The 23,667-nt window shown below is 37.8% G+C and overlaps 1 protein-coding gene across 3 annotated transcripts in view; it reads left to right on the forward strand.

Annotated features, from left to right (window-relative positions):
- The window catches only part of CTPS2 (CTP synthase 2), a 63,653-nt gene extending 40,701 nt beyond the window's left edge, over positions 1–22,952 (forward strand). For 2 of the 3 annotated variants that reach the window (XM_027738252.2, XM_027738253.2), the window contains exons 14-20: positions 4,949–5,045; positions 6,966–7,021; positions 8,623–8,719; positions 11,526–11,670; positions 17,945–17,950; positions 19,647–19,757; positions 21,456–22,952. In XM_027738252.2, coding sequence (XP_027594053.1) covers positions 4,949–5,045; positions 6,966–7,021; positions 8,623–8,719; positions 11,526–11,670; positions 17,945–17,950; positions 19,647–19,716 — 471 coding nt within the window. In that variant the 3' untranslated portion in view covers positions 19,717–19,757; positions 21,456–22,952. The remainder of the gene's footprint in view (positions 1–4,948; positions 5,046–6,965; positions 7,022–8,622; positions 8,720–11,525; positions 11,671–17,944; positions 17,951–19,646; positions 19,758–21,455) is intronic. The other variant, XM_027738254.2, reaches the window with a different exon arrangement.
- Positions 22,953–23,667: the final 715 nt, after the last annotated feature.

Below are 23,667 nucleotides of genomic sequence, written 5' to 3' on the forward strand. Positions count from 1 at the left end.
ACACCCTTTATGAGTTTTTCTGGAGAAAATGCTACAAAACATTCTGTACCAGAAATTCTGTTTATTCAGGCAAAATCCTTCTTAGAGAACTTTCAGACTTGAATGAAATAAATGCTGTAGGGCAGTTACTTAATTCTAAAATAGGAAACAACAAATCTCTGGAAAAGAGAGTTGCCCAAATTGGAAAGTAGTTGACAATAGTATGCTATGGGATTTTAAGAGTTTAAGAAATTTCAGCTAGTGTTTGCTGGAATGTTTATATACTGTGCTATAGTTTAGTGAAGATAGTAGAGGACAGAACTTTTCAAGCTAGTTACTTATATCAGTATATAACTGCATGAATCAGCTACTGATGGTTTCTTTGATCTTATACATGATGGTGGACATCTTTTTAAAAACAAACATTACTTCAGTCAGAGTAATGGAGCTCTGAGTAGTCTGAAATCTGTAAGTGGTTTTGTGACAACTGATTCAGTCCTAGAGGGCTTGAATGCTTTAAGTAGCTGGGCATTGATGGGGTTTGCTTTGAACTAGGATATCTCTGGGGGAAAGGGGAGCAAGGGATTCAGACAGATGTAATCCTTGCACCTTCTTTCAGTAATTGAAAATGTTAAAACCTGTTTTATTAATGAAAAGGGAAAGTGTATCTTTTTGGTTTACTCGCCAAGTTGGAAGTTCTCAGTACAGCTCTTAGTGTTGCATCTGTCAACTTTTTCTTTAAAATATTTGTAGTATTGTTTCTAAAATCTTAGTATAAACATCCTATTTGTAAGTATCTGGATCTGTTTACTGATAAACTTGTGATTGATTGATCAGATCAAATATAACAAGTACTGACTAATCCTGCAGAGAAATGATGGAAGAGCCCATAAAAGGATAAGTTCCTTAAGTTTGGGTCAAGTCCCTGACAGTTTATGTTGCTGGATTTTTTTTTTTTTCATAGTCATGTTCAGCAGGGGTTGGTATTCATCATTACCTGTCACTGTATTCCCTGCTCGCACTGTCAACTTTCCCTGTGCACGTCTCTTATGTGCCAAGTGTCTTAGAGCCTCTTTTCAGTGTTCAGTTAATCTTTAGGATCTCGGCATCTCCTGATGCTTTGATCAGAACTTACATGTGTAGCAATTTATTTCAGCAGTCACAAATCTTTTGCTCACCAGTCAAGGGCAGAGTAAAAAGACAAAAGAAAAAACCCTCGTAAAAACATGTTTTCAAAGCTGTCTTACCAATGAGTTGTTCAAACCAACTAATGCTCCCCTCCTTCCCCCACTCCCAAAAAAAGAAACCTGCAAAGAAAACCCAACCAGACACCCCCCACTCTCCACCTTCCTTCTACCAAGGTAACCAGGGTAGATATATTTCTCAAAATGGCATTGCAGGACATGAGGCAAAACAAAGATAAAACGTAATGGTCCTGGGATGATTGCTAAAATAATAGGTGTGGGGCTTTCAGGGCCTTGGTTGCTCTATGTTCAATGTCAGGGCTTGAAAGGTTTTCTAATTAGCTTTTATATGTTTTCTAACAACAATGAAACAATCCAAGCAGTAGATTTTTGAAAGAAGATCGCTGTTCATGGGTAGTTGAAGTCACTATTAATCAGTAACATGATTTAATACTGATCAGACTGTTTTATTTTTAGAACGTGCTTTGTGTTATGTTACAGTAATTCATTATTTATTTCATGTTGGCTGTCTGGTGTACGTGTTGGCAGTTTTCAAAGAATAGTAAGAATAATACATAGTAAGAGCAGATCTATTCTGTGTCAGGAAGCATAAGCTCTTTGAAAAATATCCTCAGTTTCATAGTTGTTCAAGATGACCACAACGTGAAAGTTTATGTTTTTCTGATCAAATAAGTTCTGTAAAATATGTCAAAAAATTCCATTCATATGAGTTGCCTTTCTGATTCTCCTACTGTTCTTGGGCTGTAGAGCAGCAGTGCCACTTTGGTGTCAAAAACTTCTTGCGCAGACTTTGTTGCAGTGAAATTTGTGTAATATACAAACACTGAGGGATGTGCTGTAATAGTTGCTGAAGTTCATCGAAGCCAGAGTGTATCAAAAAGGAAGATCCAGAGTCACAGTAGGTCTGAGGTATTATTTCATAAGTAGCTCCTTTCCTCACCTGACAAATACAAAAATTATTATTTCAAGCCTTGTCTATTTCTTACTATTGTAAATCTAACAATTTGGGGGAAGATGAAAGGATGAAAACACACACAGTTAGTTGATGTTGAAACTCATCTGAATCTTCCCTGAAAGGCCATTTCTCCAGTGGAATTTTTAGAGGGCTTGCAGCCTCATGTTAGGTTCTGACCTGAAGGGCGACAAAAGCCCTCAGCAGAGCAGATGCAACTGTGTTTTCATTCCAGACCGTTATCTAGAGCTTTAGTGAGGCTCACATGAATTCAGTCTTTGTTTTTTTGCCCACTAAAAGAAGGAAGAGCTGAGAGTATGGCCATAACCTGTTTAAACTGATATGCTCTACTTAATGAACAGGAAACCATATATATATTAATTTATGTTTCTGAATGCATTTAAGTGCAGTAAACTAGTGAAATCTGCTAAGGATTGCATAGACAGGTCCACTTCATTTGGAGCCAGTGTTTTGACTGAGGAGTTTAAAGAGCTGAGCAATGTCCTTCAAGAAGTTATTGTCCCATTCACTTTATCGTATCACCATGTTTCCTTCTGTTTATGGCATTACACTTTGAAGTGTTTTGATAGAATATCTTAGTACAGCAAATACTGAAAGGTGAAAATAGTGACTTTCTTTTTCTTTTTTTTTTTTCCCTGAGCAAGAGAAGGGGTGAACCCCAGACAGCTGGGTATTACCATTATGCACTTAGCAAAATTAGACCAAAACATCATGCCTCAAATTTTTAGGAATTAAAATCTAAAACTGATGGTGGAAGACAGCATTCAGCTGCTTGAACTTCCTTGGAATGCTTGCATTCCTTGGGAGTGAAGAAATGTCTAATCTTGACATTAGCCTCCAAACTTAAGAAAACTCAAACTAACAAACAAAGAAACCCATCTCACTGCTTTTCTTGTCAACTGCAAATACACATTAAACAGCCCTTAAAGTGAAAATTTTGTAATTGGAAGAGAAGCATATACTTGAAATACTCAATAACTGCTTTTTACCACTTCATCTTCTTTTAACAAGAGCTAGTAGCACATCTTTGAGGTTATCTGTAGTATGGGTGTAGGTAAGTAAATAACACCTCAAGGAAAACTTGTGTTTGATTTCAGAGGGTCAGAGTGTTTGACATAGACACACAGTCTGATGTACACATTCTTTTGTGGTCACTGCTTCAGGAAAAAAGCAAAAATAAAGGGAAGGAAATAAAATCAGTTGATTAATATTTTTTTAAATTAAGAAGAACTCAATGAATGCTTTTTTTATTTTTTGAATTCATGGGGGTTTTTTTTAGCTGAATGTGCTTCATAGTACTCACCTTTGTGATCTGAGAGGTAATTAGAGGATTTGTAATATCCCACTGGTTTGATCACAACTCATGCTCATTACATTTTATAATGAGTATATAGCTTATAAATAACATTTTGAAGGTATAAGGTTATACAGAGATAATTACACAGCTGAAATGCATTGGCACAAGGCCAAAGGCTAAGCACTTTCCACCATCCCTCCTAAATTGAATAACTTCACTTTATGAAGTGTATCATCAGAAATTGTTTTCATTAGTCCCAGAGGGCAAATTAAGGTTAATAAAAATCCAATTCCAGATTACCCATATATGTGAATATTTGTATTTGTAGAACCTTTCTTTGTCAATTACATTCCTCACTGACTGTGTATATGTGAATACAAATACGTAGGTCAAAGCTTCAGCTCACATTTCTGCAATTTTGAACTGTTTTACTGTTCTCTGAGACAGACCTCCTCTAAACTTGATTGTGAGACCCTGCCAGATTTTTCAAACTGAGCAAAACTAAGCGCACTCCTTCTGCTAAGCTGTGGTTTCTCAAATGCCCTGAGTCCCACTGTCCTTGGTTTCACTTGACCTGCATAGCATTCATTCAATCCATCTGCTTTGGTCCTCAAACCCAGTATTTGTATATTCTCTTCTTTAAATGTTGTGTTAAATAGCATATTCTTCTTACTTCATACAAAGTATTTTGTGAATTCTTTAGCAATCTGAGAAACCCTTTAGTAGAGGTGAATTGGGGGGTAGGCTTTTCCATTTCCCTGTGATAAATCAGTTACATATGTAATCTGAATTAGCACACGCGTATTGGAGTCACCTCTTTTCATACTCTGCTTTTACAAAATTATAGTCTTGTTACAAGTGTCTTCACTCTGCTATTGCATGCCCTCCACTTCTTTCCACTTTCCAAAAAAGAGGTCACCTTCTCACTTGATAAGACAACTGTTTTTGGCTCTTAGCATAGGAAAGAACATTGTATATGAAGAATAATATATAAGAAACGGCTGAGTGTACAGAAATATTTACCTACTATAATCTTTCAGCCTCTAACATTGTGTGTTTGAGGGACTTCGTTTTTCAGAGATGGTGTCTTTATCACTTGGTGGATATTTTTGGTCTATGAATTTATATAATCTCATAGCACAAACAATAACTTTGGGCAGAATTATCCTATTGTTAACATTTTGGTATATTTTTTAAAAGAAAGACATTTTTTCCACTTCAAAATTAAATTAAGAGATTAGTAACTTGCTTTTTTTGATCTTAACATTAAATGAAAAAGTCTTTCACCAATTAGTTAATATACTCAGTCTATTACAGTGCCATTATTGAAGAACAAAGCATTACGAAAAACAAAGAGAATTAATAATTGGGAATGCTTGGTGGAAAACTATATAAAGTTGCCTTTTACAAATCTATGCAACCTGTTAGGCAGTTGTTGGTTGGGGGTTTTTTATCTGGTGGATGAAACTATGTCTGAACAACTTTTTTCTACAGGTTATTGACATGCCAGAACACAATCCTGGAGATATGGGGGGAACGATGAGACTGGGGAAGAGGAGGACTGTTTTCAAAACAGAAAATTCTGTTTTAAGTAAGTAATTTTTCTGCTGTTATGACTTGCCCTTTGAATTGGAGCTCTGTAACATGGAAAAGCAAAAATTTCAAAGCACATTTTTTTGAAGACTATAAGCTCAAGCAAGCTGTTGGGTGACAACTTTCCTGAGCTCATTCACTCTGATCCTGTTCCCATATACATTTACTGAGGACTGGAATGTAAAAAAGAAATGGGAGACATCTGTAATTCCCAGTGAAACTGTCAGTTAGAGTCCAGTGCTTTAAATAAACAATGAGGACAATGTTGAGATAACTGAAATACATTTCATGGTAGTTTAATTCATTATATTTTTGGGAAAATCAGAGTGCTTTCTTCCTATTTTCTTTATGAGCTGATAAGATGTGTGAGCCGGGGCTTCTTATCCTACCCCTGAAGCTTTTTGGTAGAACTAACCCAAACTCTTGCCCCTTACACTCTTCCCAGACCTAAATGTTGCTTCCCTAGAGTTGCCAGTGCACCTCAGCCTTAAACGTCTTATAGCCTTGCTGCCTTAGTCCTTACCTTGTCTTGACAATGTTCTCTAGTAGCCAGGCCCTCCTTAACACCAGTCTCTGACCCAGCACTGCCCTAGGCCTAGCCCAGCCCTGGAAACAGTCTAATTTTGGGAAATTGAAGTAACATTTGTCTCATATTAATCAGCCCATTATACAGGAGTAATATAAATGATACTGTAAATGTGAAAAAAGTAGTTTCTTGTTCATTGATTACGTATGGCCATATTTCTTATATTGCCATATTCTTATATTCTTATATTTAGTTATGTTGAACTTATGGAATGCATCCTTCTGAACTTTTTAAAAGTGACACCTACTTCGGCAGGAGACCAAAGTGTAATACATGTGTGCATTTAATGAAAAATCTGCCTTTCTAGAGAATGCTCATGCTGGTGATCTCGCTGACTTGGGTGATACTTTGCCTAGGTGTGATATAGATATGCACAAGTTGTTCTACGGCCCAAACACTTAGAAAAGTTAATAAAAATTAACAAATGCTGTAACTCTTGACCAGTATTATGAACTGTTTAGATGACAATATTTATCAAAGAACCATAAAAAACTCTGGTATTTTACTCAGGAAACCTGATTTGACTTTCTAATGCTTTACAACTTGAATGAAAGTAATGGTTTTTAAGAGATGGTTCTTTAAAATTAATGTATGCATCACTTCTTATAAAATTGCAATACTATCATTCTGCAGTTTTTGGAAATGTTCTTGGCAGTCTAGTTCTTGTACCAACCCCTCAGCAAGGTAGTAATTCTGATGACCTTGGGGTGAATTGAGAGCAAAGTCTGAACCGTGATTGTAAGTGAGAGATATGATTATAATCTGGTTTACTGCATACTTCTAACTTATTCCTTATTGCTGTGAAATCTGGAGTGTTCCAGATTACACAGAGGACTGCAAGAGTCATTTGGGTAATGAGATCAGGAAAACAGAAAAAAGCAATATTCTCTGTTTGTTCTTTGGAGGTATTACGCCAGCTGCCATGCATAATCTATTAAAATGGAACAGATGCTCCTAAAAGCCTTCCTTCCCTGCACGTTTTCTGTACCACTGTTGTAAAACCCTGAGGGGATTTTATATTGCTTTTTCGCTCAAACATTTTTTAATTTTATTTTGAGCTTTACAATTTAAATTAGTTTAAGCATGTCCTTTACTCTCTAGTCTGCCTAAGGTATTTCTGGTCAATAGAAATAGGAATCCTGAATAAACTCAGGTAATGCTAAATTAAAGGAATCTAGTAATCACTCAGGAAAGACAGAAAGCTGGAGTGAAATGAATAGTTTCTTGTTATGTTTTACATATGACTTTTTTGAGGTTTAAATTACAAGAAATACTTGTAACAACTATTAAAGCAACACATTAGCATAAATTTATTTTTTGTTGTATATTCAGAGAAGCTTTATGGTGATGAAGCATTTGTAGAGGAGCGACACAGGCATCGATATGAGGTAAGCACTGCTAATGTACTTTAGGCTCAAAAGTTAAAACTTGAGCAAACTGTGTTTCTCTTGGTAGACAGAAAAAAGCTGATGGGAGTTTACTTACATAAGCATAAACCAAAATTTAGTAGTGGTCAGATGGTATAATTTAGATTGGAAGGATCCTTTCGAAGTCTTTTGGTCCAGCTCCCTGTTGGAGTTGAGCCAACTTTAAAATTAGATCATGCCACTCAGGATTTTGTTCCATCTTATTTTGAATCTCTTTCAAGAGAGAGTTTCCACAACATCTTTTGACAATTTGTTCCAACGCCCTTGTCTCTAACAGGAGAATTCCTTGAGCAGTTTGTCTTTTTAGTCTCAGTTATGTGCTGTGCATCTCTGAGCAGAGTCTGTCCCATTAGATAGTTGAAGTCAGCCATGAGATCCACTCTTGGCTTTCTCTTTCCTAGGCTGAACAAATCCAGCTCATCCGGTCTCTCCTCCCATGTTGCACATGGCCCAGCCTCTAACCATTCTGATTGACTTCCTATGAGCTCTCAACATTTTTTCAATCTCTTTCTTGTATTGAGGAGCCTGAGTGTAGACACAGTATTGCAGAGGTGTTCTTGGAAGTGTTCAACAGAGGGGAATAATGTCAGGTACTGTTTCTGGGTTGGAGAAGATGCAGTGTCTAGCAAAATGGTCTTGGAGAGCTGTATCAGAGATTACCTGGCTTGGTTTCTTGTGAAACACTTGGAAGGTAAAGGCTTGTAATCCTTAAATGCACTAGCCAGTTTGGCTAAAGGCTTAGATTATGTTTAGGTAGTGCGTATTCTTTCATGGTCTAAATGTAGGCAGACTTCAGACATCTACAACTCAGAGGCCAATTCACATCACTTGCTTCCTACCATCCAATTGTGTATGTCCCTTGTTACGTGTCCGCTCCTCTGTTTGTGAACATGTGGGAAAAGGTGTCCAAATACTTTCAAAATACTGTCATGAGGACACGGAGTGGACTCCTAGAATTATTTCTGAGGTAGTTCAGAAGGGGCCTCACTCCATCAGTGTCTCAAGAAGGGCCTGAAGTATGGGATGTGTTGTGTGCATGCTGTAACTGATTCAGACAATGTTGTTTCCTTAAAAGGTGGGGGGAGAATGTAATGGTGGTAAATGTGCTCAAAGTTGGAATGTTAGCTGAGTGGTTAGAGCATCATCGAGGGCATGAGACAGCTCACTGCAGAGCTCCTCAGTTTGAAGGAGGAGCTGAACCACAGCTTGTGTCATAACCACTGAAATGCAGTGTTCAAAGGGGAGGTTAGTCTCTACACCTAGTCTAGTGGGCCACTGGAAAAAGGAGGAATGCAAGCTGCTCAGAATCAGGAGGACAGCAAGCAGAAGGGACCCTGGCTTTAGTCTTTTGAATGTTGCATAGTAACTCACTGATTAATCTCTTTATTTAATAAGCATGCACACTTTTACAAATTTATACTGGAGAGTTGTTAAAACAAGAAAGCAAGAGTTCCCAGTCCTTTCGCAATTCTTTTCATTCTTGTATGCATGCTAAATTACTATTAACTACTACTGTTTGTTAAATCCAAGAATAACAGTTATTATTATTTTCAATATTTCAGGTGAACCCAGAATTGACTCACTGCTTTGAAGAGAAAGGTTTGAAATTTGTTGGCCATGATACGGAGGGGAACAGAATGGAAATTATTGAACTGGAGAGTGAGTGTCTTGTTTGTAGTACTTTTTGCATGTTAAAACTGTATAAACTATAGGTTGTTAAATGACATGCAGACACGATATTAAGCTGTCATAACAGCCAAGATCATGTTGGGGGATACTGCTGACTCCATCTGTGTATTACAATGGGTGAAAATTAAAAGTGTGTTAGGAAAAGTCTTAACACTTTGTAAGGGTTGTGCATGTATTTGATTATCAGGGACAATCATGCTCCTTTCCCAAAAGGTCATAATTCTAGCTCAGGGGGATTTGGCTGTGTAGAATCACTCAGTGATTTAGGAGGTCATCTCTCCAACCCTGTGCTTCCTTCCACACAGGGCTACATTCAAATATAGGTCAGGTTGTCAAGAGTTTTATCAGTCAAATTTTGGGTATCTCCAAGTATACTACTACTCTTTGAATGCAGCAGTCTGGCCATTTTGTGGTCTACCCATAGTCACAACTTCCAACTTGGATGCTAGGAAACCATATCAAAATCTTGTTGAAGTCAGAATGAAGGAAGGCTACTGCTTTCCCTGCATCCAAAGACAGACTGTTCTCTTTAGCTTGTGCTAAACTGTCTTCCTGTCCTTCATGTGTCTGGAAATGCCTTGGAGGAAGATTTGTTTCATAATCTTGACATAAACTGAGGTTAGACTAACTGTTCTGTGGTTCCTTGGATCCTTCTTTTTATCTTGGAGAAGGGCATGGTAACTGCCTTTTTCTAGTCATCAGGGACCTCTTATGATTGCCTTGGCTTTGTAAAGATAAAAACTAACTTCACAATGACATTGCCCTGCTCCCTAAGGACCCTCAAATATTCTTAGTCAGGTCCCAATAACTAATATGTGTTCAGTTTGTTTGAGTATGTGAAATGTGTATGCATACAATATAACCAAAGTATAAACCATTACTAGAGTATGTTACCTAGAGAGGCTGTGAAATCTTCATCCTTGCAATTGAGACCTTCAGAGCTTGACTAGATAAACTGTCAGCAGCCTGATTTCCCTTTGAACTTGTCCCTGCTTTGAACAGAAGGTAGGAGCAGAGGCCTCCCAAGGTGCCTTCCAGTTACTTTGTGTCTCTTCCAGTTACCCGCTGGTTAGAATAATTGAAAAACTGTGAAAATTAACTACAAAGCAAGCTCCTTTCTTACATGGAAGTGATTCAGAGAGATGAGTGACACTTTGGAAGTTTTAGTAGATTTGGACTACTTTGTTAAGTAAGATGATGTCTTTTCTAAAAGATTCTGAAATAAAAAGGACCTACACTGCATATATTTTTTCACTGGTACACAGAGTAATTCTTCAAAACCATCCTTTTGATTTTGCATGTATATTTGATTAACTCCTTGCTCTTAAAGTCACTGTTGGCTAGATAAGTATCAGGCACCTGAAGATGCAGGCTACTCTACAAGATTTTTTTTCCTTTTCTGTTCTTATGTGACCCCTAATTGCCATTGGTCAAGATAAACTCCATATATAGAAACAAAAATTCATCATAAGAATACATTATTAGCCTATGGAGTGCTATTTGTTGCATGATACACCTGAGAATTCATTTTATATACTCCGTGGTATGTTGTAATTTTGAACCAGGTTTGATATATAGACACCTACTTGGCATGTCAAACTGCTGCACCATAGAGAGTAATCTGAGAGCAAAGGATACATGCGAATTCTTAAACTACTAATAGTCATGGGTGTTCTTGGGTTAGTTTGTTCCTGACAGATTGCCTCTGTTACACATGGTGGTGTTGGGAGGCTACTTTGCCCTGCATCAAACAACTTCTACAGAGAACATCATGAAATAAATCAGGCAGAATTTTTAAATTGCGTGTTACTGTGAAAAGAAGAAAAGCAGCAATAAAACCTGGAATTATTTCATAATGGGCTGCAAGGAGACTCTGTTTACTAAAGGAAAACAGTCATCATAAGGAATAGGGTAGGTTGGAGCAGAAATGCAGAAATAACAGTACACCAGATAGCTTAAGGCAAAGCTTTTAGGTTTTGGAACTATTTAGTGCTTTGTCATTGAAGTTATGATATAAATCTAGGATCCCTTTGCTCTTTAAGATACAACAGCAGAGAGAAGAACGGTATACTAGACCATATAGTTTTATCTTCCTAGAAGAAAATCCTTGATTTCTTGTTACCACCTACTCTGTGCTGCAGAGAAATTCCTTGAATGTTTGGGATTATTTTGGAAAATGTAGAACCAGAGGAAGTCTGTAACTAGTTTTGTCTAATGTCCTGGCACTAGAAGTGGTTAAAACAATATTCAGAGAAAGAACAGATGCTCAGCTTGGAAGAGTACAAAAACATTCTTTTTTACAATTTTGAAGAAGAAAGAAGGGAAGCAAAAGCACTAGTAAAAGGGTGCTCTGAGTGAGAAACAAAGAGTTGAAGATTTAAGAGAAGATGAAGCAGCATATTGTTCTGAATATATATGCATAAATATATATTGGAAACCAAACTATGATGAAAATAACATGGTGATTGTAACTTTGTGACTGTTCCTTCGTGTGCCCCGCTCCCTCCCCCCCACCCCCTGTTGGTACAGGTTTATTATTCAGCTTTTTTGAATCACAGGATTTTTCCTTAATTTGCCTTACTAACTTTCTGCCTCTGTTGTCAATAGCTTTTTGTGGAAAAAAAGTCAAGTTTCCTACTGCCTTACCCTTAAATTCAGATGTAGTGATCTGGCTTCTGGACACCTGTCTGAAATCCTCAATATACTTTTTTTTCTTGAACTTTTTCTGGTATCTTCTTCCTATATAGTGTAATTTTCTTTGACATCTATCTTGTAGATCACCCATATTTTGTGGGAGTTCAGTTCCACCCAGAATTTTCCTCAAGACCTATGAAACCTTCACCTCCATACCTTGGACTGTTGCTAGCAGCAACTGGGACACTCAATGCATACCTTCAGCGTGGATGTAAATTGTCTCCAAGGTAATCTTTCTTTGTTACTTGCCTGCAGTTTGACAGTCACATTTTTGGAGGGACTATCCCATCCTTCAATTCAGAAGTCCGGAAGAGGATGAAGAGTTCTTCATGTGTTGATTTACTTGTTTCTGTACATGCCTGTCATAAATCCTGGTCTAAAATAACGTGTAGCAGAAAACACAGTTCCTGACTTTCTCCTTTTCAGGAGCTATTAGGGATGAAGAAATAACCCCACATTATAATCAGAAAGAAGTAAAAAACCTTCAGTAAATTCATGTGAAGCTGGTGGCCTCCTGTACTAACTTCCATTGACAGTAGTTTCCTAGGGAAAGAGGTTTGCTAGAGAATCAAGCAATTGAAGTGAAATTCTTACCTAGTTGTAGTTGAATGATGATAGCAACAAGAAAGAAAACACTAATTTTATTTTGAAGTAGCCAAATAATAAATACTATCTTGCAGAGACAGGCCTGAAACAAAACAGTTGGGGTATCTTTAGACTTATGGAAGCGTTTGGATCTAGATCAAAACTGGATGGTTCAGCTAAACTAAAACTCTTTGTCCTGATTCTCTTGGACACGAAGGTTTTGGGTTGTTGCATGTAGCAGTATTTTTTAGCCAGTGTTAACTAATTCTTGTTTATTTCAATAATATTAAAACAGTTACAATTTTATTATAATAGGAATAATAAAGCGGTCAGAAGGAAACTTAGGGCACAATAACAAAAATGAAAAAAAATCATAAAATGACTGAATAGTAATGCTGAACTGATGCAACTCTGGCATATTGACTTTTCTTCTAAACAAGGCACCAAACTTATTAGTTTTGTGGGTTGGGCTGCTCCCCCCCCCTTCCCCCCCCGAGTGTTGTGTTCTATTAAAATGAAGTCGTTTTGTTGAGAAATAGAAATTTTATTCAGGTTTGAGTAGTAATGGAAAATAGCCAAGCCAGACCAGACCAATCTGGTTTGGTAGCCTACTCCTTTATGGGTATATCAGTTGACTTTATAAATGCATTTCATCTTTGTTCATCCTGCCCAGTTGTGCAATAATGTACATACAAAGAGAATTATTATTTCTGATCTGCAAAGTACAGCTTGATTGAAATATTCCTATTACCTTAGCCTGTCATTGTAATTGGTGGTCATAATGTTAGCTACCTTTTAAAATCTGTGCTGATGCAATACATAGGTCAGATTTTTGTGGTGCTTGGCAAGGGGCAGTCTTTGACCTCAGTGATATTCTGTCTTTCCCTCTTTGTGAGTTCTCTGCCTCAACCCTTGATCTTGTTTCCGAGGTCCCAATATCTTTTCTCACACTGCTTCATCCCATAGGTAAAACTATTTATCTCTGAGATAAAGAAAAACTACTTTTTTTTTGATGAGTGATCTGTACACGTCCTGCTAATTTAAATCCCTTAGCATTATAGCAACTATGCTATCTAAACTTGACTTTAATTTTTGGCAATTATGGAATATGCCACACTTAGACTTGTTTGAATTAATCATAAAAAAAATTATACACAGCTCTTTTTCTTCACGTTCATACAATAAACTCCAACCAAACCTTAAACATTTAGCAAAGACATTCATACCCCAACACATTATATATAAAGTTACAGATTTTACCATTTACAGCAATCAAGCAAAACCCCTGTGTCTTGAGAAAGAGCACTGGAATAGAAAAACATTTAGAGGCTAAAAGAGGAGCATTTTGTAGGGAAGAATGTTCAGAAGGGAATTTCAGTGCTAATTACAGCACACCCACTCATATTAAGATGTCCACCTGCTGAGTGGAAAGGATTTCCAAAGTAAACCTTTAAACCCCAGAATGCTGGTGATTTCACTGAGCTATAAAGCTAAGGCAGGTCATAGCAAGACTGAAACAAATCTGAGGAGAGGCTGTTCTGCACAACTCATCTAGCACTGCCTGCATAAGCTGTAGTCATGCTGTGGACTAGAGCAAAGATGTAACCTGAAAGAGAATTTGTGGAGATCAGCAAGTTGAACAGATTGCCTAAACCAGGCTATTATAAACACTAAAAGGAGAGGTAATGATGAAGTCCTGAGACAAAAGGAAATATGTATTTCAGCATGAGAGTCTTAACAGGAAACCATTACCCCAAAACATTTAACAGCCCCATAATTAGGGTGCAGTTTTAGAACATCTGACACCTGGACAGAAGCCCTAGCTTCTAAGCAAAGCTAGTAGTAAATTTAAAGATGCATTACAACTCCCAGGAGAGTGCCCTAAATAAATAAAAGTGAATAAACCTTCTCTTAAAGTTTTGTGAGGCCTAGTCTGGTAGAGACATAGGCACACATGGGCATGACCATACCTAGTTTGAGACTGGAATGTATCCTCAGGGGTTTTAAACTTAGTTCCCAGAAGCTTTGGTGTGTATAGAGACAGTCAAGAACTGAGCAAAGGATCAGAGTAACTCAGTGATGAGCTATTACTTAGTTACCTGAAGTGGTAGTTGGGCACCCAAGTTACCTTTGTGGTTTCAGCCTCTCATGCTTTATGCCATGAGTGCCCAGGCATCAAACAAAGCCATGCACTTCATTTCCTTGTGAATGGTTTTAGATCACAACCTTTTCCACATCTTTCCATGGAAATACTGAAGGCACCATTTCATACAGAAGTGAGGCAGGTGGGAGGCTTCCAGTTTACATGTTTCATTTTCAAGGATAGAGAAAACTAGATCCACATGAGACTCTCAAAGCATACAATACCCACAAATAGACTGCTTTGTAAGAGAAAACAGAAGGGTTTAATAGAAAACTAGTGGATGAAGAGGGGAACTTCACATGTAATGTTGTTGGCTTTTACTGAGTCTTACATAATTTTATTTGGAAAAGATAATAAAAACTGGCTTATCTTTAGGAACAGTGTAATATGGGTTGCAGAATCACTGATGTACAATAAAGCCGTGTTGCTGGTTTGTTTTGGTTTGTTGTTTTGGGGTTTTTTTTCCCCATAGCAAGTTTAGCTTTATTTCTTTGTCCGCAACCTACACCTTTATTAATGACCTGCAAGAATAAGCCAGAGTGCATTAATTATGTTTGCAAATAATGTCATTTCAATAAGAGCTGAAAGCACTGCTCAGAACAAAGAAATAACATAAAAGTATGTAGGGAATTTAGAAATCTGTGCTGAATATAGTGACATCTTTGGAGGAAGAGGATAAAGAGCTGAAGATAAATAATTTAAACACAAATGTTCCATAGGTGGGAGAAAATGTAGGAAGTGAGAGATGTTCCTAGGTGAGAAAGTGTGGGCAGCTATGACTACTGCCAAAAGAAATTTTTGCAGATCATTAGTGAATATACTAATGTGAGGCACCAATCCAATGCCATCACGGAGTACTCTCTTGAGTTTCAGGCAGGTTATTAATAAAAGATGACTTATGAGTTGTGTTCAGAGACAAGGAACAAAAGTGGCCAGAGAAAAGGAGTGGTGCATTAAGAAAACTGCCAGAAACCTCAGAAAATTTGCCCATGTGGAGCTTACTGCAGTAGCATGGTCCAGCTATCTCCCAGGTCAGCTATGGAGGAAAGTTTAGGTGAGCACCTGTGAACAGAACAGAAAAGAACCTGTGTGACATGTTCTGGTGTATGAAAGACAAAAGCAGTATGGGCAGGGCTATCTCTGATGTCCCCTGTACATTGTCCCCAGTCAAGAATGCATCTGGCATAGCATCTGCCATTGGCCAAATCCAGGCATATCAGATTAAAGTGAAAGAAATTATGTGATTTGAAGACTGTCAAGAGAGCAGCAAGAGAGGGGCTGCTCCACAAAAGATGACAATCCAGGAGCCAGGGTGGCAGCTGTCCTGGTAGGGAGAGGACTGGCAGGAGTCAGTACTGCAGTCTCCAAAGCAGGCAAGGGGTCTGGCTCCAGTGACAGTCACCACTGGGGAAGGCCCCAAGTGAGGATGGTCCAGGCAGCAAAGACCTCTTGTTACCCTCAGTGCTCTTACAGAAAACTATGGAAGAGTTTTAAAGGAAATCTTCTCTTAGCAATAGTGGCACTTAGTAATGGTTAGTTAAGTCAGTTACTTTGTCATTTAAGTGTTAGGTGTTTACAGTGAAGACCCTTCTGAGCTAGTCACCTCAAGTCTTTTTCTGTAGTCATTAAATGAAAATGCACTTCAAGGAGCCAAATAGCTTATTATTATTGTTATGTGGGTCACATACACATTATGTGCTGCAAGTGCCTATTTCTCTCCAGTGATTGTAAGAAGCTGGTGGTAAGTATCTCAGATGAAGATGTTATCCTAGGTCCAGTTATGTGAGTGCAGGTGTCTGGCAGATTGGGACTGGAGACTCAGGTATGTCCTGAGGTATTCCTTAATGAAGTGATGTTTTGTTGAAGCATAGGATTGTATAATGATGATCATCATAATAAATGTTATATAATTTTTTTGACCATATAATGATCATAGAAATGTGCACTGCATATGGGTGACTGCAGTTATAACCATTGCACAGTCAAATACGCATTTATTCTAAGCAATGTTTTAATGACTATAATATCTTCAATAATTCAGCTTTTTGGGGAGGAAATAAATGAAAATAATTAACAGATTTCCTTTTGCTGTGTTCTTGAAAGCTAAACAATTGTTTGTTTTAAACAACCACAGCCTGTACTAAATCTAATTACATTTATCTTTAATTTGCACTGAGAAAGAAATGCATTTAGCTTGGCTCCTGCCTTTGCAGGGCATAACATTACTGTAACAATTGTTTAAATTGCTTACATTTCTGGAAAATGAGTTTTTGTCAATTTTACATTAAAAAAAAGAAAAAAAAAAGATCCTCTGAAACTGTCAAATACTTTGTTTATAAAGAATGTAGATTTTCCAAGGGAAACAAGTAGAATGTTTGAGGAGTACCCGTTTTACAGTTGCCTGTGTTTCTTAATAAGAAAGCAGGCAGTGTGGTGCTTTTGAGCAGCTGTTTGGAACGTACAGGTTTAAAATTGATCTTGAGTCTTAATTCAAGTGATTTTGCAGCTGAGGTAATGCATTCCAGCTACATGTCATATGGCCCCAGCAGTCAGCTACCTTCTATACCATACCAATAGGGAATCTTCTCATCTTGCTTCCTTCCATGCTTTAGACTGATGAATAGCAGGGAGATGATGATGCTTCTCTCAGTAGAAAAGCAAGATCTGCAAGGGGAATTAATTTGATAATAATGCACAAGCAGGGGAAAGCTCTTTTTATTGTTTACGTCTTGAGAAGACAGAGATCTGAGGATGAGTGAACTTCAAAACAAAACCCTGTAAGGTAATTTCTCAACAAAGGATGTTTTCTTTGCTCAGGTCAGGAAATACGTTGCAGTTCACTGCAAAGTGAAATGCCAGCTAGGTTCTAAGAAGTGTTCTGCGTTAACTTAAGGAGTTTCACATTAGTTAACAGCAAAGGGAAATACCAGCTAGGTACTGGTTAATATTTCACTGTGCAGTGAATGTATTTCCATTAACTACAGCTAGATTAGATGTAAGGATCAAAGTGACCAAAATTTTTCATCTTAAAGACTAAAGTGACTGACTGACTAGGTGCAGTGACACTGCACACTCTTTGAGTTTTGTTTTTTTTTCCTTGGCCACTTCTTTATACTGCAAATCTCACAAAAAAAAAAAAAGGAATACAGCTGCTGGGGTTAGATCTTATATCTAGTGGCCTTAGATCTTCTCAGTAGCTGCTTTTTGTTGGACTCCACTGTTATAAGAATTGTTACGAACAAGATGAAGGGGGTGTCAGGTTACTGCCCAAGATAATTACTAATTAATTTCTGCAAACTGGGAGCAGGCTTGAGAAGTTGGGGAAATGATGGAAGCATCTGGTGCTGTGTGACTGCTTCTATGGGCATATGCCTCTAAAACCTGTGACCTTGGGTGGCAGAGGACCTAGGAGGAGAGTGCTGGCTGGGAATCAGCGCCTACCTGCCTTCAAGAGATGAAGCTGGGCAGTTCTCCACTCACTTCACTCACTCCCTAAGCATTTTTCCTTAAGCATCTGACTCCTATACTGTATTGTATACAGAGCTCTGACATGTTTTACAGCTGTGACTGTCACTGGGCAGCAGAGCTAATTTTAAAAAAATTCTCTGAAGACTTCGGTCTTAAATCAGGGCAATTATAAGATTACACAGCTCTCTACAATCACAGTTTTACTCTGTTCTGTGGATGGTATTTGCTGTTTTGCTGTGATGTGAAAATACGAAACTGTTTAATAACACTGAATTTTTGTTCCATGTTTCCATGGGTACTTTCAGAAAAAAGTAAGTACAGCGTCGGTGATGTTGTGTTTGTCTGTGTGCATCTGGCATGCTTGATCATAGTGTTAACAACACTTTCCTCACTTGAACTGTGTAATTGATTGCCAGCTGGTGAAATGATCAAATTGAGCATTTCACGCTAGGCTGATATGACTCGCTCTTTTGTAAGAACCACATCAGCAGCATGTGTGTCATGCAAAGAAAGGGCAAAATGCTGTAGGCAAAATCTTAATGTTAGGACGGCCAGAATAGATATGCTGCCTTATACAAAACTTGGTACAGTGACTTGCTGTAACTGTGGGAGGCTTTCTTAACAGTCAGAGATAGAAATTAAATGAGATGACTGCTGGTGCCACTCTGCCTGTCCCACGCTATTAAAAGGCTGATCTTTTACTTGTTCTTTCTTGGTTTTTCTTTTCACTCAAAGAAGAGACAATGAAATTCAGGCAACAAAGCAGTGCTCAATAACAAGCACTAGTATAGCTGAGTGCCGTTTGTTCACTGTTCCCACATTGCAGTCTTAATCAAAGATCTCTATGAAGCTACCTAGTTCCCCTTGAAACATTACCCAGCAGGCAGTCACTGGGGATCCATGGATAAGGCTGTGTCTAGGTGAGTCATGGGCTGCTGACGTTCTTGATTTCTCAGAAGGAGATCTGCCCCTAGGTGGGGAGCATGACCTGACTGAGGTCCTGTTGGCTGGAGGATGAAGGTGTATGTGGTAAAAGTGAGATGTGACAAGACAGGTGTGCAGAGGCTGGTGTAGAGTTGGTACCCAAAGCTGTGTGAGGTCTGAGATCCCTACCTGTACTGTATTAACCATAACCTATGCTCTGAATTGTCATGGGACTGACCAGAATTACTGTTGCTCAAATGTACTTGTGAGTTCCCTGGGCTCCCTTTGCTGGCTTCTGATCTTGGGAAATTCAAATATATGGAAAACAGAATGCAGAAATGAAGTATGGTAGGGGTAGGTTGACGCTGGAGGCACTTCTGAAGTGCACTTCAAGTTAAGATAAACTTGGGAGACCCAACAGACTTCACAGCTGACTGAAAATGTGGTTGGTGGGCACTTATTTCTCTCAGTTGCTGTGGTGATTCCTGTTTTTCACTGTTTCCCTGTTCTGGCCACTTATAAAAGAATCACTTGCATGGCTGTTTGTTCTGTGAAAACCAATCTGCTTCTCTCAGGAAACAGCAGAAGGGGATAAAACCTTAGGAAGAACTGTCAGGATATTGATTGGTGCAATGAAAATGATTTATGTTCCGACTGGAAGAACAAAAATTGTAATTTAAGTGTTAGTTGAAGAATTCTGAGTAGATAAAGTTATCTTAACTTTTTCTTTGGTCAAAACGATGATTATCGTAAAGGAGAAATTCCTTTTATTCTTGCTCTGAATACCTGTTATTCTCCATGTTGTTAATCATGATTGTAGCCACACAGCACTAGCAAACTGTAGAATGAATGTACAGGAGCCAAGCAAAAAGAAATTGAGCATACTGTTTATTAGGTAGAATACTTTTTCTTGTCAGGTCTTAAACTCCAAACTTAAGCCCATTCCTTTAGAGAAAGATGTTCTTAAGTTTTCTGGAAATGGGTTGCATTTGAGGAAAGTGTTGATCATATGCATCATGGGTTGGAGGGTTTGAAATAAAATATTTGGTTTAGATCCTTCTGAATGCTTATTACTTCTAACAGCGACAGCTACAGTGACCTAAGCGATGACAGTTCTCCAGAAAAAGAGTTTCCTAATCCTGGCACAAGCTGAAATGATTGTATGAGATTACAGAAATGGATGATGCTATTGAGGTAAACTGAATCATTTTGATACTACTTTATGGTACTTATTTCTTCTAGACTTAAAACAGGAGACAAAGTTAACTTAATTCTCCCTTTTGTTTCAAATCCCATCTGAGAGCTTATGTCTTCTTTCTTGCCTGTAGCACTTGTTTTTCTCTTCTGCTGCTTAACTCTGTAATTGTGATATTAAAGTCTGATAAGTGTTTTGAGTACATCTTATATGTAGGATGCTATACAAAATCAAGTTGTGTTACTGTTTGAAGATATATTGAAAATACATTTTTAAATTATGTCTTTTTTTTTGTTACTTCAGTTTGCAAATTGGAATCACTTAAATTATGTCTTATTTTTTTTGTTACTTCAATTTGCAAGTTGGAATCACTTTGAGTATACTACGTAGACATGACTTTTTATTTTGCATTAATATTCACCTTTATTTGCATTTGATGCATTGATACCACAAAGACATCCCAACATAAGTACTTGGATTTAATCTGCAGAGTGATAGAGATACAAACAAATTTTATAAAATCATAGCTTTGTTTGCCATAGGCTTTGCCAGACTGGTGTTGGATCATTTATTTATTAACCTGTAAACATGGTAGTCATAAATTTAATTTCCGTATGACACACCTGATCTCTGCAGGATCTGGGTTTGAAACTTAGCCTTACTCTATTTTCACTGTGCAGATTCATGAGAGTTGTGGCTGGTATGGCAGTCTGATTCATGTTTTTCTGAGCACATCTGTAAGCACGACACAACTTTCCCCTCTGATTTTATTCCTCTCACGTGGTGTAGTCATTAAGCAGCTGTGCCAAACAGACAATTAAGGCTACACATGAATGATGCATTTCTGCCTGATGATCTCCTGATTGAAGTACAGGCATGAGATGCTAGAAATTGGAGTTCAGTCCTTGGCTGCAGCCTGAGTTTCTTCTGGGATTTTCAGTTTATTTCTTTTTCCATCTCATGTACCACATGTTAAAAATAATAATCCATCCCAAAATCATGAGAGCAGAGAACAGAATGTTAAACGATTTCATGACCTGGTACATATCGATACAGTACTGATGCATGTTGCAAAATGACCAAAAAATAAGTAAGCAAAATGTTCCTTTTCACTCTTGCCTGGATCCTTCCCACCTCCAAACGTCACAATGGTTATGTTTCTTGAGACCAGCACAAAGTATGGGACAGCCCCTTTAGCTTTGTCCTTACTTCGCTTTATGAATGGTAGGTCTCTGTTTACTGTTGCAGCTCTGGCTTGTTCAGTGTGTGGATGAATGTACTTTTGTGATGCTTTTAAGTGGTTATCAGTAGTCAGGTTGATTTTGTTTGAACGTGTCACTGGTGGATACCAGTTGTATTCAACAGAATTACTCTAGAAAGTACTAAAAAACTAAATCTGGATATAAAAGGATAGAAGCATTGGTTCATTTATTTTTATCTCGTAGTTAATTCTACCCATTAATCAGAGCTGGGTACACATGTAGACTATATTTAGCTTTGTGGGTTTGTTTTGTGCTGTTTGAAGCAGATGAAATGAATCTACTTTAGTATTTACCATAGGACTACTTTAGAGTCAGTCAGCAGATTTGAGTGAAAATTACATAAGCATGAAATAAACTGAGTTAGAGAGAAAATGTTTTTAATCATTGATTTTTTTACATTTATTTTTTCTTCCCCTCCCTCTTTTTATGTTACAGAAACTTGGGAACAAAACAATATTGAAGAAAGTAGAAGAGTAAGCTGCTTTCAGTTCTCATACTGTCTCCTCCTCTATGGCTTTCAGTAATTCTCATTACAGATGACAGTTTAACTGTCCTGTAGCAAAAACAGTTCTGTGTAAATGCTGTTTCTCTTTAAAAGTTACAAAACAGGTATGCACCTTAGCTGTTAATCATTATTGATCTTGTTCTATATTTCAGAGTGATCTCAGGTGAATATGTATTAATTCACTAGTTCACAGCTGTTCTTGATTTGAAGAAAGATTTGACTGGTTTCAATTTGCCTTAGAACAGGAAGACAAAACGCGTTAGTTCTTGGGAGTGAGAGGGAATGCAGTAAAACATTTAAGGGAAAATTGTCTTATTCTTGAGCAGTAGAAAACTGTTTCAGATTTGTTTCCCTGTTAAGCTTGTATATATATTTTTTTTTAACTTTTTTTGCTGTTCAATATGTACAAATGAAAAATTGTTGCTGTATTTCAGCTCTTTGTGATTGTAATAATTAATGTTGGATACACATTTTTTCACTTTGCTCTTATAAGTGATTTGATTCCACACAAGTTCATTTGCTCTATTTCTCCTGGAAGTCTGGTGATACTGACCTGCAAAATTACAGAAGTGATATTAGAAACTGGTTTTGTATTTATATTTTGTAAGAGAGAAAGTAAATACAGTCATATTGAACACTTGTGTGAAAGTTGTAGAAGAACCAGTCACAAACCTGGAGTGTTTTCTAGGATGTTTTTCTGCATCCAGTGACCACTCCGTTGTCACAGCACTTAATCCCCAACAGAATACAATGATGTGTTTCAATTTAAAAATCACAAGTTCTTCCACTGCATGCAAGCAACTGCAAGCAGCCCTCCAAAGCCAGGACTGGAGCCTGAATCACTGAGACAGGAGAGGAAGGCGAGAGGTGCTGTACTGGGTGTAAGGCTGGATCCCATTAGCAGTGGGGCATCATCAAACCTGTCACAGAAACTGGACCTGAGCTATGTAACTGATGGGCTCCAGATACCTGGAACACACTTTCCTATAAAGAAAAATTCTGAATTCTGAGTGTCGTGTTTCATTTTGGTTTTGGGCAAAATGACTTTTTAAAAATTCATCAAAAATTAAATATCTGCACAAAATTAAAAGGCACCATGTCCCTTATTACAGCTTTGTAAAACATCAAGTTTGAAGCTTTGCATTGCTCTAGGAAATCTCAGGTTACACAGCCAGTTTATCTCTTTAGTAAAAGGAGCTTTAATGATAGTGAAATATAAAATGTATTCCTATGGCATTACTTTTCTAAAGCAGTTTGCAAATGTGTGCCTTAGAAATAGTTATTGACAGAATTGGTGTCACTGTGTGTCTTCCCCACTGAGAGGCACTGGCCACTGGTTTGTGAAAAGTGAAGAATTTCCTAAGATTGTCTATAATGTGCAAATGTATTTTCAAAATATTTTCAATAAATGGTATTATTCAGAAGTGTTTGGATACCTAGTAAAGAATCATTGTGCCAGTTGTGAACTGCGGTGTCAAGGACGGAATTGTTCATTTAGTCGTGTCCAGTTGTATCGTCTGTGAGAAACTGTCTTTTATCAAAAAAAAAAAGAACATCTCCTTTGAGCCTGTAGATTTTACTAGCCTAAAGATAGCTAGTACTAGCTAAACTACTCCCTTTGGGAAAACCTGACTGTAGATCAGTTGGGTGTGTTGGAGGATGACATTTAAAATCTATGCCTGCCTTACCCAGAAAGTGGTCCTGTGCTGATTCACCAGCTACATTCATATTTTCCCTCACAGCAAGTTTGGTAGCTTGGTTGAGTGGGACCAGAAACTCTGCTTGTTTTTAAACAAGGGGAGCAGCATCTAAGTTTGGATGTGACTGCGCAGTAGGTATTGCACTAACTGATATTGTGGAGTGCCACATCTTACTGAGTATTTCTGGTAAAGTACTGCATCTCAGCAGCACAGGTACTTGTTTCACTGTAAGCTTTACAAGTGAGGTCCTTCAGCACCTGCCTTAACATATTTTAACATGTACTCGAAACCTCGAAGCTGAGGTTTCTTTTGCTTATTTAGCAGTTCAGAGAGATAACCGTCATGTGCTAGTGTAATGCCTGCAGAGGTTAAATCTAGTGGATCTAACTGATACATATATCCAAGTTTTCCTGAGACACTGAGGAGGATTTGCTCAGCCAAA

Source organism: Pipra filicauda, unplaced genomic scaffold, assembly GCF_003945595.2.
Source record: "Pipra filicauda isolate LSUMZ 115617 unplaced genomic scaffold, ASM394559v2 scaffold12_size5214236_pilon, whole genome shotgun sequence".
Lineage (NCBI taxonomy): Eukaryota > Metazoa > Chordata > Aves > Passeriformes > Pipridae > Pipra > Pipra filicauda.